The sequence below is a fragment of the Rhincodon typus genome, chromosome 33 (assembly GCF_021869965.1).
Source record: "Rhincodon typus isolate 14 chromosome 33, sRhiTyp1.1, whole genome shotgun sequence".
Classification (NCBI taxonomy): domain Eukaryota; kingdom Metazoa; phylum Chordata; class Chondrichthyes; order Orectolobiformes; family Rhincodontidae; genus Rhincodon; species Rhincodon typus.
The window spans coordinates 34,293,018-34,307,546 of record NC_063364.1 but is presented as its reverse complement, the minus strand read 5'-3'; the positions used below and the strand labels follow the sequence as shown (position 1 = coordinate 34,307,546).

The window sequence follows — 14,529 nt, the reverse complement described above, 5'->3', positions numbered from 1 at the left end:
TTTTCTCCTTCACAGATGCTGCCAGACCTGCTGAGCTTTTCCAGATCTAGTATAGCTTGCTCCCTTGTAGGTTCCATTACATACTGTTTGAGGAAATTCTTGCAGATATATTCTATGAAGTCCTCAATGTTGTCTTGACTGACTTGGTTTGACCAATCAATATGTAGGTTAAAATCCCCCATGATAATTGCCGTACTATTTTTACATGCATCAGTTATTTCTTTGTTTATGGTCCACCCCACCTTGATGTTGTTATTGAGTGACCCATAGACTGTGCCTCCCATTGACTTTTTCCCCTTACTGTTTCTAATTTCCACCAGCCTTTGATTCAGCCTTTTTCTCCATAGAACCTATATCATCTCTCACTACTACCCTGATGTCATTCCTAAATCTCAAAGCTTAAACCACCTGCCATTCCTTTCTGTCTGCCCTTTTGTATAGTCTGATACCCCTGGATATTTAACTCCCAATCATGACCACCCTGCAACCATGTCTCTGAAATGGCCACTAAAATTATTCCCATTCGCGATGATTTGTACCATCAACTCAGTTGCCTTCTTTCGAATGCTACGAGCATTCAGGTAAAGTGCCCTTATACTAGTTTTTATATCTTCTTTTTGAATCCACCAGAAGAACCTTTGTTTGCAAACATTCTCACTGTTTCTGTCACTATCTGGTTTCCACTCATCTTGATGCTACACTGTTCAGCTGCTTGTTGCTTTTTATCTTCCTATCAAGAGTTCACATCCATTGTCACCCTCCAAGAGGTCTGACCATCCTTCAGGTATAAACCTGGAGGATGGTCTATTCCCTCCTGCAGGAGTCAGCAGCATCTAACCAACACTTGGAGCAGTTCATAGGGCAGTGACTGGAACAGCTACCTGTCCAATAATTCAATGAAAAGGGGCAATTACACTCCTCCACAGTCCAGTTATACACAGGTTTCTAATAGGACTTTGATTCAAACAGATTCATTATTGCTTAAAAATTAGACTTTGTACTGAACTGGGTTTTGCCATGAGATAAATAATCTCTCCTTTCACCCAGAAGTGTTGAGGGCATTAATTAGAATAATGGAGTGAGGAAACAGCTTCTTGATCTGTGAGTTTGGGACAGACATCAAACCAAGCCCCCATTGGACAGAAAATAGATACCAAATTCATGACTTACTTTAGGTTTCAGCTTCACACGACACCAGGTTAATGAGTTCTTTAGAGAATATGTCAGTCAAGGTCAGATGGTCACCATGGAATTTGTGAGATTTCTATTCTACGTGAGAGTAAGGCAGCGAGGGCTGCTATAGTGGTACATCTATGAGTTGAGGTGAGGGATGTGGAGTGAACTGCAGTGCAGAGATTGTGGAAGGTGAAGCAAGTTGAGAGGACAGTTTTGTGAGCATCAAGTGAGAGAACAGCATTCTTACCTTAACTGCTCTGGTGGAATCAGCGAACTCCTTCCATCTCAGCACCGTCTCATAGAACATAGAACAGTACAGCACAGTACAGGCCCTTCGGCCCATGATGTTGTGCCAAACTTTTTATTCTAATCCTAAGGTCTATCTCCTGGGAGCTAAAACCTGCATTGACCTCCATCTCACTGACAACTGAGAAATTCCAGATCCCCAGTGTCAAAAGATCAGAAATCGATTTCCAGTGCATAACATGGGGTCACTGGAGCAGTTCACTTGTGAAATTTCCCTCTTGTGCAGACTGCAGCACTCAATTAAGAGTTGCTAAATGCTTGAAGTGATATCAGAGAGGTGTGAATTCTACCCTCACCAATAGGTGCATAGCCATCAGACAAAATGGACAGCACTGGGTACATAGCTGAATGTGGGTTCCAGCATTTCATGTGCTGACCAAGGACTGTGTGCTGTTACCCCTGTTCCCTTGCTCACCTGAAACCATCCCTTAACTCGCTGTTCCCCAGCTGTCTGTTTGCTGTCCTGTTCCCTGTCTTCGGTGCAAGTTCCTGGACTTCTTTCCAAAAGGCATTTATAGAATCAAGAATCATAGAATCCCTACAGTGTGGAAACAGGCCCTTCGGCCCAACAAGTCCACACCAAACCTCAGAGCATCCCACCCAGACCCATCCCCCTATAACCCACCTAATCTACACCTCCCTGAGCACTACGGGCAATTTAACATGGCCAATCCACCTAACCTGTACATCTTTGGACTGTGGGAGGAAACCAGAGCACCCGGAGGAAACCCACGCAGACACGGGGAGAGTGTGCAAACTCCACACAGACAGTTGCCCGAGGCTGGAATCAAATCTGGGTCGCTGGCGCTGTGAGGCAGCAGTGCTAACCATAAGGAGCACCATCAAAGATTGCTACACAAGCCAACAGTACATGGTTTAGGGGGTAACGTATGAATATGAATTGATGATTGGTTAGCTAACAGGAAGCAGGAAGTCAGGATAAACTTGTAAGTGTTGCTGGGTCAAAATCCTGGAATTCACTCCTTAACCTATGGGTCACGAGTGAATAAAAATGAGTTGTTTTTGGATTGTCAAACTAGACTGCCACAAGGATTAGTGCAGGGGCCTCAACTATTTGCGATCTATACCAATGACTTGGATGCAGGGACTGAATGGATGATTGCTAAATCTGTCACTGACACCAAGATAAGTTGGAAAGTAAGAGGAGCTAGAGTGTCTGCAAAAGATATAGACAAGTTATGTGAGTGGACAAAAATTTGGCAGATGAAGTATAATGTGGGAAAATGTGAACTTGTTCACTTGGACAGAAAGAATAGAAAAGCAGTATGTTATTTAAATGGAGAGAGACTGCAGAATGCTGCAGTACAGAGGGATCTCGGTGTCCTGGTGCTCAAATCACAAAAAGTCAGTATAAAGCAACAGCAAGTTATTAGGAAGGCAAATAGAATGTTATAATTTATTGCAAGAGGAAAGAAATATAAAAGTAGGTAAGTTTTACGCAGTGATACAGGACATTGATAAGTCCACATCGGGATCGGTGTTAGAGCAGTTCAGAGCTGATTCATTTGTCTGATTCCTAGGATGAAGAGATTATCCAATGAGGAAAGATTGAACAGGTTGGGTCTGTACCCACTGAAGTTGCGAAGAATGAAAGTGATGGTAATGAAACATAATAGCCTGAGGAACTTGATACTGAGGATAAAGAGATATTTCCTGTTGTGGGCGAGATAGATCTAAGAACATGGTTGAAGAATAAGAGGTCTTTTTAAGATGCTGATGAGCATTTTTGTTTTCTCTCAGAGGCTTGTTAGTAGAATTCTCCTCCTTGGAAAGTAGTGGAGGTTGGATAAATGAAGATATTCAAGCAAGAAAATGGAGCACCGCAACCAAATCAACCATGATCTTATCAAATGCTGGAACAGGCTTGAAGGGCCAAATGGCCCACTCCTGCTCCTAAATCCTTTGTTCATACACAATAAAACAAGGAACTACAGATGCAATTCTGAAGAAGGGTCACCGGACCCAAAACGTTAACTCTGCTTTCTCTCCACAGATGCTGCCAGAGCTGCTGAGTTTCTCCAGCACTTTCTGTTCCTGTGTTCTTATGTTTTCTCATTCTCAATTGAACTATTAATATTAGGATTCCTGTTGGTGTATTTGTGAGGGAAACCTGGCTCCTCTCCCCTGATAGCAAGAACTTGGAGATAATGTTCCTGCTCTCGTGAGTCACTGCATCTTCTTGCTGATTTTTGCTGCTGGGTTGGGGGTTGGTGTTGAGTTGTAATTCAGAACTTTGCTCAGTGCAGCTAATTTACAGCTGTCCATTGCTCCTGAATGTTGCTGCGTCAGCTAGTTGCCATATTTTGCTCTCTGCTCTCATTTTTAGATTAGATACACCATGTTTGATAACTATGGTGGGCACCCAGGCTACCTCGCCCCTGCAGTCATGTCAGGTTTATTTTTCAATATGCCGTCCTGGGGTATGGGTGTCTATGAAAAGCCCAGCTTTTTTCGCCCATCTCTAATTGCCCTGGAACTGGCCATTTCAGGTTTTCATTCAAGATTTATGAATTAAATTTAAATTTGCAGCTTCTGTGGGGGATGGGGAAGGTTGTTGGTTTCAACTTCTGGTAATAGCCCCAGGACATTTGCTAGAGCCTCTGGATTATTCGTCCAGTGACATTACCACAGCAGCACCATCTCTCCATCCCAGTCACCTCCAACACTCCCCACAACCCCCTGTATCAATAGCCCTTCAATTCCAGCTCCTCATTATCCAGTCCAATCCAGTCTTCAATATGGCCACAGTTTGGCCTAACCCTGGGTGTGAAACGCTAAGTTCCAGTCTGGTGGGGGAATGGTTGAATAATAATCAAATACTGTACCTCATTATCCCTCTTCTCCTTCCCTTCGGCCCATTGCCCCCTGTCAGACACCTTTAGCCTTTAATTACAGGGGGGACAGGCTCCCTGAGATCCTCTGAGTACAAGTTGGTTACCCAGGGCACAGCTCCTTATTGGAAACACTGCATCTCCCTGTGATGACCACCAGCCACTCTTACTCTCTTTTTCTCTCTCTCTGTTTCCTCCTGTGTTAATATTTAATGCCGTGCAGAATTGAAAATAATCTGACTCATTATCTGAATTATTTACTTATCTGAACAGCTTCAGATAAACAGCAGCTGGAAGCAACTAATGATGTATTTGTGTGAGAGTGATGAGTCACATGGTGTCCAGTGGGGGTCTTGTTTGACTGTCCAACTGCAGGTCATTTTCAGAGGCCATTGCTGGGTTAATGGTGTCGAGTTGCTGTGGAGCGATGGGTAATAAGAGCACTTATGGGACCAGAACCTGCTCTGAGGTCATGTCTCAGTCATATGGTACATACAGTAATAGAGTAAGGTTGCAGCTAAATGCTGAGTCGGAAAAGATTTTGAGTCTGAACCTTGGAGCAAACTAACCAGAATCTCCAGGGAAAAGGCTGAATCTGTAAAGTGTGCTCTGTAATCAGCTCCATTCTGCAGCATCTCAACTAACACCAACTCAATGGCTACTTCTCTCCATCTCCTTCATTACAGAGAACAACCAATCTTCACCAGCAGAGCACATGTCTTCCAGATTGACCCAGCCACCAAGAAGAACTGGGTCCCGGCAGGAAAACAGGCTCTCGCTGTGTCCTATTTCTACGATGGGACAAGGAACAGTTACCGTATCATTAGTGTGGATGGAGCTAAGGTGAGCAGCTGGCATTGCTGAATGGTGAGGGATTGGCACTGTCTTGGAGAGGAGGTGATGTTGTTGTTGCTATTGCTGAGGGGCTATTGGAGGGGAGCAGCTGGCCATGTGTACCTCTAACAGAAGCAGTTTGAAGCCTGTGAGCTTAGAACCTACTATCCCAGTGTCAATGACACCAGGCGAGAGTAGCCCCACTAATGTTCTGAATGAAGTGAATTCCTTTTCAATATTCTTTTTCACAGAATGTGGGCCTCAGTACCTTGGCCATCGCTTTCAGCCCATCTTTGTTGTCCTTGAAAAGGCAGTACCTTCTTGAACTGCTGCAGTCTATTTGCTGTAGCCACACCAACAGTGCTGTTCAGAAGGACCTAGTGAAGGAATATGGATACATTTCCAAATCAGGATGGTGAATGATTCAGAGTGGTGCATGCAGGGAGTGGTGTTCCCATGTTTCTGCTGCCCTTGTCCTTCCAGGTGGAAGTAGTCATGGGTTTGGAATGTGCTGCCTAAGAAACCTTGGTGAATTTCTGCAGTGCATCTTGTAGGTGGTACACACTGCTGCTACTGAGCATCAGCAGTGAAGGGAGTGGCTGTTTGTGGATGTGGTGCCAATGAATGGGGATTGCTTTGTCCTGGATGGCATTGAGCATCTTGAGTGTTGTTGGAGCTACACTCATCCAGACAAGTGGTTGGTATTTCATCACACTCCTGGCTTAGTGCCTTGTAGATGGTGGATAATTCTAAATTTATTAATTGACTTTAAACAACCATAGTAGGATCTGAAGCCATCTTCCAAGTTTCCCCAACCCATATGACCTGAGCTGAAGCCATGACCTCTGAAACTCCAAATCCATAAGCTCCAATCCCATCAAACCTACAGCCCTTCCAATGTTCTGTTTGTTCACAGGGTTGGGGGAAGTGTCACTGTCAGGTCAGAATTTCTTCCTGTTCCAAGTTGCCTTGGAGAAGATGATGCTGAATCAATTTGAACTCTATTTGTTGCTGTTTCCCTTCCACAACCACACTTATTTCCCAGGTTTACCTTGTCCTGTTAGTTGCTGGTTCTGTATCCTAGATCCCGTTCCCAGCTACTGACCTATTCAGTGAATTCCTGTCCCCAGTGCCTGGAACATTAGGAATTGGGGTCTGGGATGGGACTTAGGAGGGTGATGGGGAGGGTGTGAGTGTAGAAGGGTAAACCCAGAGGCTGAGATCAAAGTTAGGGGGTGCTGGAAGGTGCAGGTTTTTACAGCAGTTGTGAAACTGGAGTGTCTTTGGTCCAGTTTAATAAAAGGTGGCAGTTTGTGTAAAACTCGACAGTGTGACTTGGAAACAGCTGAATGACAGTCAGCTGCTGTAGCACTGTCACCACGCTGCGAGTGAGTTTAGATCTAAACTGAACAGAAACTGGGCCAAAACTGGGTGCCTGAAAATAATTTGATTCTTGCTGGGTTACCATGGTTACCTCACATTACATGCTAACATCCAAACAGAGGAGTGTAATATCTTTAAGCTAAAAATGGCTTTACACTGCAGAATTGCAGTGAATTGTGTTTGATTTAAGTAGGAGGACCACAGGACATCATTTGTGCAGAAATAGATGGGACTGGGTAGCTCTGCTCACTGTAAAGCTTGCTCCCAGAATCAGGGGAGTTTGTCGATTAGCGGCTGCCCCTATGGAAGGGGTGGGGAAGGTGTTGAAGGAGAGGGGAAATGGTTGAATCAGTTTATTGGGTGTGTTTACCAGGCCACTAGGATAAGAAATTATCACTAAATTCTCTTGTTGGCTTATCAAATGCTGGTTCTCCTCTCCCACACAAACACGCAACACTGAGGCTGGGCCTGTGATCACAGTCTGGATCCTCAAACATTGGCCAGCAGATTGGTCCCATTCTCAATCAGCACAAAGCCCTCACTGAGTACGTACAGTCTATCGCAGGTGAAAGGTCACATTTGCTGTGCCCTCCTGAACTGATTAATAATTCATGGGCTGGTTTTTAATATTTTAGTTTAATCTGTTATCTCCATGTCTGGTTCTTTCAGTCTTGAAAAATGAGAGTGTGGGGATTTTCTTGACAGATTTAAGAATTGGCGGAATGACTATGCCTGTGTGAATCAAACTGGGGATCAGGGAACTAGGTTCGATTCAACACTGTTCCTAATCACTCTCAAATTATCCACCACCACAATGTGGCCACCCACCCAGTTTTCAAGGCAACATTTCTCCTCAACGAATACCATTGAAATAGATCATTAACCACTTACCTCAGTTGCTCAGAAGGTGTTTGACAACGTACCACACATTAAGCTACTTAATAAAATAACAGCCTACCTACAGTGTTAGGATAATACATTAACATGGATAGAGGATTGCCTAAATAATAGATGACAGAGGAATAAGGGCAGCATTTTCAGGATGGCAGCCTGTGACTAGTGGACACCAGGATCAGTGCTGCAACCACAATTATTTACAATATGTATTAATAACTCGGATGAGGAAAGTGATCACCAAGTTTGCAAATTACATAAAACCAGGTGGGAAGGCAAGTGGTCAGAGTGATACAAAGTCAACAGAGGAATATTGACAGTAAATGTACAAAAACTTGGCAGATGGAAAATAATGCGAAAAAATGTAGCTTATGCAATTTGGCAGGAAAAATAAAGGAGCTGAATACTATTTAAATGGAGAAAGCCTGTCTGTAGGTTTCTGCAGAGGGACCAAAACTAGTATGCAAGTTCAGTGAGTAATAGGGAAGGTATGTGGAATGTTGGCCTTTAATTTTAAAGAGAATGGAGTATCAAAATAGGGAAGTCTTGCTAAAACAATATAAAGCAGTAGCCAAACCACAGCTGGAATACTTGAAACAGTTTTGGTCCCCTTATCTAAGAAAAGATCGACTGGTATTGGAAGCAGTTCAGTGAAGGTTCATGAGGCCAATACCAGGTATGGAAAGATTGTCTTGTGAGGAGAGGTTGAGTAGGTTGGGCCTGTACTTGTTGGAGTTTAGAAGAATGAGAGGGGACCTTATTCAAACACACAAGGTTCTTGTGGACTTGACAGGGTAGATGTTGAAAGGATGTTTACTCTTGTGGAGGAGGCTAGGACCAGAGGGCATCGTCTCGGAGTAAGGGGTTGCTAGATAGCGTAGAGATGAGGAGGAATTTCTTCTCAGAGTGTGGTAAATCTGTGGAACTCTTTACCACAGAGGGCTGTTCTGAGGAAGGGTCACTGAACCTGAAATGTTAACTCTAATTTCTCTCCACAGACGCTACCAAACCTGCTGAGCTTTTCCAGCAATTTCTGTTTTTGTTTTAGAAAGGGAACATCAATTTATGCAGCAGGAAAAGAGGCTGCTGGTTGGTTGGACTGTGGTTTACGTGGAGATGTGTCAGAAACTGTGAGCTGTCAACCTTGTTAGCTGAAGAATCTCAGACCATGCAGGTAGACTCTGATTGGCCAGCTGTTGCCATGGGAAATACAGTAGGGATTGACAGTCCTCATAACCCTGTCCTCAATTTAAAAGGTACAGTGTATGGACAGATTCTTTTTGTCTTCCAAGAACAGGATCTTGTATGAATGTATGTTACTTACAACATATGAAAATTAATCACAGACAAACTCAACTGATAATCTGATCTTGATGTCTACATTTGGGCAGTGTGTCGTGACACTCGAGATCTTCCACAGGATCTGAACTTGTTTTCACCAAAATCATGAATTTAGCAACTCGCACCATTGGGTTCAGTTTAGACAACATTATGTCCACCCAAATAGCCAGCGTTGCTGTGGGAACTCCACCGGGACAAGTTCTTCACTCACATCTTCATTGATTACCATGAGAAGCTCATCTTTGATGGAACGAGCTCTACCCATCTACCCTTTGTGATATGTTAATTCAGAGCTGCATCACAACTTGTTAAATTCCAGCCTGACCTCAAATTTACCAATGAAATAGAGCAATCAAAGGAGCCCCACTAACTGAGAACTCTGCCAATGGCCTATCAACCAAAGGTCTACTTTCACTGGTTAATACACACATTGGGATTCTTACAGTCCCACATATGTAAGATCAATCTTTGTGATAACCTCATGAATAAGACCCGTTTGCTCACTGTATAAGCTTGACACTGAGATAAGGTGACTACGCCAAGCAAATCATCACAAGCTCATGAAAGGGCCTATGGCTACCGTTTCTGGTCCTGAATGGTGCCCAGTTTACCTCAATGAACCCTGAAAGAGAAAGATATTTCAAAGTTTGAACAAAACTGAAGATAGCTGACTCCACTACTACTTTGTAGTCAACATACACTTGACGTTTTCCACAAATTAGATGCTGCAGTCGAACTAAAACAATGTTTTGCCTCCCACACAAATGAATAATGTAGTCAATGAGTTTCAGTGCTACTGTGATACCAGGTATCTAGACCATATGTCTCAATACCTGGTAGACCATATCAAATAACACGTCCCTTTGACTGTCCACAGCAGGCAGCATGGTGACCGTACTCAATGAACTAGTGTCTGCTAAACCTTACCAAACATTATGTCAGACATTAGATGAGATTCTGATATGTAACAGCATTTACTAAATAATCCTGCCTGTGCTCTGGAAACCAAGATATGATTATCAGTCAGACTTGCAGCATGGTGCATTTGTGTGTGTGAGGAGCTACAGATACTCACACACAGGGCCCTGTTCTTTGTAGGCAAAAGGAATTGTCTAACCTATTTCATTGAGAGAGAGTGTATGGTGACGATTGATCCTTACTGCTTTCTCCATGGCAACATTCTGCCTACAGTGCCTACTTGCATGGTCTGAGTTTAACCAGCTAAATAAGGTTGACAGTTAACTGGTCTTGCTGTATTTCCATTTGAACTATTGTCCAACCAATCACACGCTCTCCTGATGTTGCATAAATTGATGTTTCTTTTCTTTGTTTGGATTCTTGTGCCTGAATCCTGATGGGGGTAGAATGAAAACTAACTGAGAGGCAGGGAAGGAAATAGTTGAGACTGACACTGGCATTGTCTGGTAACCTGGAGTTGGTAAATTGGAACATGGTGACAGTAACCTGGTAATCTGGAAACTGGCACTGAGGTAAGAAATGCAATGTGAAGGAGTGAGAGCAGAGAAACAACTTGTAATTGTTTTCTTTTGTTTTGTTTTGAAGTTTTAAAGCTTAAGATTTTCTCTGTACCTCTCTGCCAGGTAATTATAAACAGCACTGTCACCCCGAACATGACCTTCACAAAAACCTCACAGAAGTTTGGGCAGTGGGCAGACAGCCGAGCTAACACTGTCTTCGGGCTGGGATTCTCCTCTGAGCAGCAATTAACCAAGGTAGGAATCTGAATGGGGAGGGAGAGGTGAGAGACGGTGGAGGTGATGGGGTGGAGTGGTGTGAGGGATGGAGGGTAAAGATGGGGTGCAGGAGGAAGTGAGGGGGCAGAAGGTAAAGATGCCTCAGTACAGAATAGATGGAATGGGTGAAGGGTATGTGGAGGGTGGGAGTGAGGGCACATTGGTGTTAGTATGAAGGAAGGTGGTGGAGGGAGGGTTAAGTGTGAGGGTAGTGGCTGTGAGGGTGTGTGTGAGGGTAAGGTTGGCTGAGATAGTTTTCTCGATGTCTCTGTAATCAGTGAGATATTGTAGTTTGAGAGAAATCCCATCATTCCCAGCCTCATCTCTCTGATCAAATTCCTGACTGATCTCACTGGAGAATTCCCTTCACACACAGCAGCTTGTAACATAGCAGCAAAATAACTTAGAAAAAGCATTAGAGGGCTGGAGCTGGGGACATTGGAAACATGAGAACTTTCCGAGTGAGAGTTTATTCCCAGGCACCTAGGGATTGCCACAAAATCTGGCACCAGGTCCTGGTCAGTGATGCCTTTACACAGAGTATGGAGTAGGCACAAGAGGCTGCAAAATTGGGTAGGGATCAGGGTAAGCCCAGTTTTTAACCTCCAGATTATCCCTCAGTACTGTAGGTTATCAATAGGGCTGTATGTGAGAGAAAGAGAGAGAGTACAAGTTGTAACTGATAGGATATTTGTCTGGTTGCCATAGAGTCACAGAGATCTACAGCACAGAAAAAGGTCCTTTGGCCCAGCGCATTTTCACTGATCAAAAACAGCCACCCGACTATTCTAATTCCATTTCGTAGCACTTGGCCCATTACCTTGGGATCACAAGTGTGCAACTAAATACTTGTTCATTGTGATAAGAGTTTCTTATGGGCAGTCAGTTCCAGATTCCCACGACCCTCTAGGTGAGAAGGTTTCTCCTCACATCTCCTCTAAACATTCTGCCCCTTACCTTAAATCTTTGCCCCTTGGTCATTGATCCCTCAACCAAGGGGAAAAGTTGCGTGCTGTTTACCCTATCTCTGTCCCCTGTCATTTTACACATCTCAATCATATTCCCTCTCAATCTCCTCTGCTCTGAGGAAATCAGTCCCAAGTCTGGCCAATTTCTCTTCATAAATGAAACTCTCCAGCCCAGGCAATGTCCAGGTAAATCTCCTCTGCACCCTCTCCAGTGCTTTCGCATCCCTCCTGTAATGTGAATTCCAGAACTGCACCCACTACTCTAGGTATGGCGTAAGCAGTGTTTTGTACAGCTCCTGCATAATCTGTTTGCCTCGACTATAAAGGCAAGTATTCTATATGTCACCTTAACCACTTTATCAACCTGTCCTAATATATTAAGGGACTGGCTGTCATTTACACTCTGATCTTCAGTGCTTCCCAGGAACCTACCATTCATCATGTATTCCCTTGCCTTGTTTCATCAGCCCAAATGCATCACCTCACATTTATCCGGATTGATCAGCCCATCAGACGGGCCTGTCTACGTCCTCCTGTAGTCTAAGGCTATCCTCCTCACTAGTTATCAGCCAAACAATATTCATATCATCTGCAAAATTACTGAACAACCCTCCTACATTCAAGTCTAAATTGTTTATATATACCACAAACAGCAAGGGCCCCAACACTGATACCTGTAGGACCCAACTGGACACAGAATTCCAGTCACAAAACACCCCTCGACCATCACCATCCAGTTCCTGCCACTCAGCCCTTTCTGGGTCCAATTAGCCAAACTCCCTTGGATCCCATGGGCTCTCAACCTTTGCTATCAGTCTCCCATGTGGGACATATTAAAAGCTTTGCTGAAGTCCAAGTAGATTACGTCAAATGCATTGCCCTCATCTACATACCTGGTTTTCTCTTCAAAAAATTCAATCAAGTCAGTCAGACATGGCCAGCCCTTAAAAAAAAAACCATGCTGACTATTCTTGATTAATCCCTTGCCTCTCCAAGTGCAGATTAATTCTGTCCCTCGGAATTCGTTCCGATAATTTCCCCACCATTGAGTGTAGACTCACTGGTCTATGGTTTCCTGGTTTATCCCTTACTCCCTTCTTGAAAAACGATACCACAGAGGCTGTGCTCCAGTCCTCCAGCACCTCTCCCATGGCCACGGAAGAATTGAAATTGTGCTTATGGAAGTGCTTTTAGTATTTGTGAAGGCCTGGGGGTGAAGAATTCAGATTGCTTTAGAAAAACGGAAAGGTTCAAGTGGTCAGTAAATGTTTTCAAGACTGCGAATCCCCAAGTTACAGATTAAATGGGTTCAATGGGATGTGTAAAGAGAATGGATGAGATGAAAAGGTTTAATTGTGACTGGGATTGGCTCATTGGTCGTACAATCGCCGTGATAGAATCTGAAGCTTTTGCTGGGTTTAATTGTCTGTGACACACTGTAGTCATTGTTTAAATATTACTCAATCCCAAACACCCTACAACTCAAGATTTAATATATTGCAGTTTGCAGAGAAATTTCAGGAAGTTAAAGAGGCAGCGAAACTGGCACGAGATCGTTCTCAGGAGAAAACAGAAACATCAAGTAATCATTCTCGTGTAAGTATTTTCTGCTCTGACAGCGAGATCATTACTGGGTCCAAACCCTGGCATTCTCACACTAACAGCACATGGCTGTCCCTACACCATACGGACTGCAGGAAAGCAGCCTAGCTCCCCTTTCACCAGGGTGATTGGGTAACTAGTGCTGGCCCAGCCAAGATGCTTACGTCCCAAATAAGAATGAAAATTCCCTGAAAATTTCATCTCCAGGGATGTGTGGTCACTGCTCAGGCTAACAGGAAATTAACTATTGCTAACTTGGTGTGTATCTTATATAGGCGCTGACATTGTGTGGGGCTTGGGAATGGACAGTGAGGTTGATGAAGCAGTGAGAGTGGAGAGGTCGCAGAAGCAGATAGACTTGGGGGAGGGGGAGCTGTATGGGAGTTGAGAGTAGTAGCAGTGATTGAGCGGTGAGCACAGAGAGGTCCCAGAAGCAGACAGACCAGGGGAGGGAATCTGGTTCAACAAAATCAAAGTGAGATGTCACAGGAGAGCAGGTCAGTAATTGGTGGATAGTTTGCCCATGTCTCTTAGTCATAGTCATAGAGCTGTACAGCATGGAAACAGACCCTTCAGTCCAACTTGTCCATGTTGACCAAATATCCCAAATTAATCTAGCCCAATTTTGCCAGCATTTGGCCCATATCCCTCTAAACCCTTCCCATTCATATACCCATCCAAGTGCCTTTTAAATGTTGTAATTATACCAGCCTCCACTGGTAGCTCGTTCCATACACGCATCATTGTCTGCGTGAAAATGTTGCCCCTGAGGTCCCTTTTAAATGTTTCCTCTCTCACCTTAAGCCTATGCCCTCCAGTTTTGGACTCCTCTACCCTGGAGAAAAGATCATGGCTATTCACCCTATCTATGCCCCTCACGATTTTATAAACTTCTACAAGTTTAGCCCCCAGCATTCCAGGGGAACATAATCTCAGCCTCTCCCTATAGCTCAAACCCTCCAACTCTGGCAACATCCTTGTAAACCTTTTCTGAATCCTTTCAAGTTTCACAACATCTTTCCTATAACAGGGAGACCAGAATTGAACGCAGTATTGCAAAAGTGACCTAACCTATGTCCTATACAGTCACAACATAACTTCCCAACCCTATACTCAATGTACTGACCTATAAAGGGCAAGCATAACAAGTGCCTTCTTTACTATCCTATCTACTTGCGACTCCACTTTCAAGGAACCATGAACCTGCACTCCAAGGTCTCTTTGTTCAGCAACACTCCCCAGGACCTTACCATTGAGTGTGTAAGCCCTGCCCTGATTTGCCTTTCCAAAGTGCAGCACCTTACATTTATCTAAATTAAACTCCATCTGCCACTCCTTGGCCCATTGGCCCATTGGCTGATCTGATCAAGATTCCATTGTACTCTGAGGTAACCATCTTCGCTGTCCACTACACCTCTA

At 44.0% G+C, this 14,529-nt stretch overlaps 1 protein-coding gene across 4 annotated transcripts in view; it reads left to right on the top strand.

Moving 5' to 3' along the window:
• The window catches only part of homer2 (homer scaffold protein 2), a 59,440-nt gene that overhangs the window by 26,284 nt on the left and 18,627 nt on the right, over positions 1-14,529 (top strand). For 2 of the 4 annotated variants that reach the window (XM_048615839.1, XM_048615837.1), the window contains exons 2-4: positions 5,021-5,177; positions 10,388-10,519; positions 13,012-13,104. In XM_048615839.1, coding sequence (XP_048471796.1) covers positions 10,418-10,519; positions 13,012-13,104 — 195 coding nt within the window. In that variant the 5' untranslated portion in view covers positions 5,021-5,177; positions 10,388-10,417. Of the gene's footprint in view, positions 1-3,635; positions 3,665-5,020; positions 5,178-10,387; positions 10,520-13,011; positions 13,105-14,529 lie in introns of those variants that run through there. The other 2 variants (XM_048615836.1, XM_048615838.1) reach the window with 2 other exon arrangements.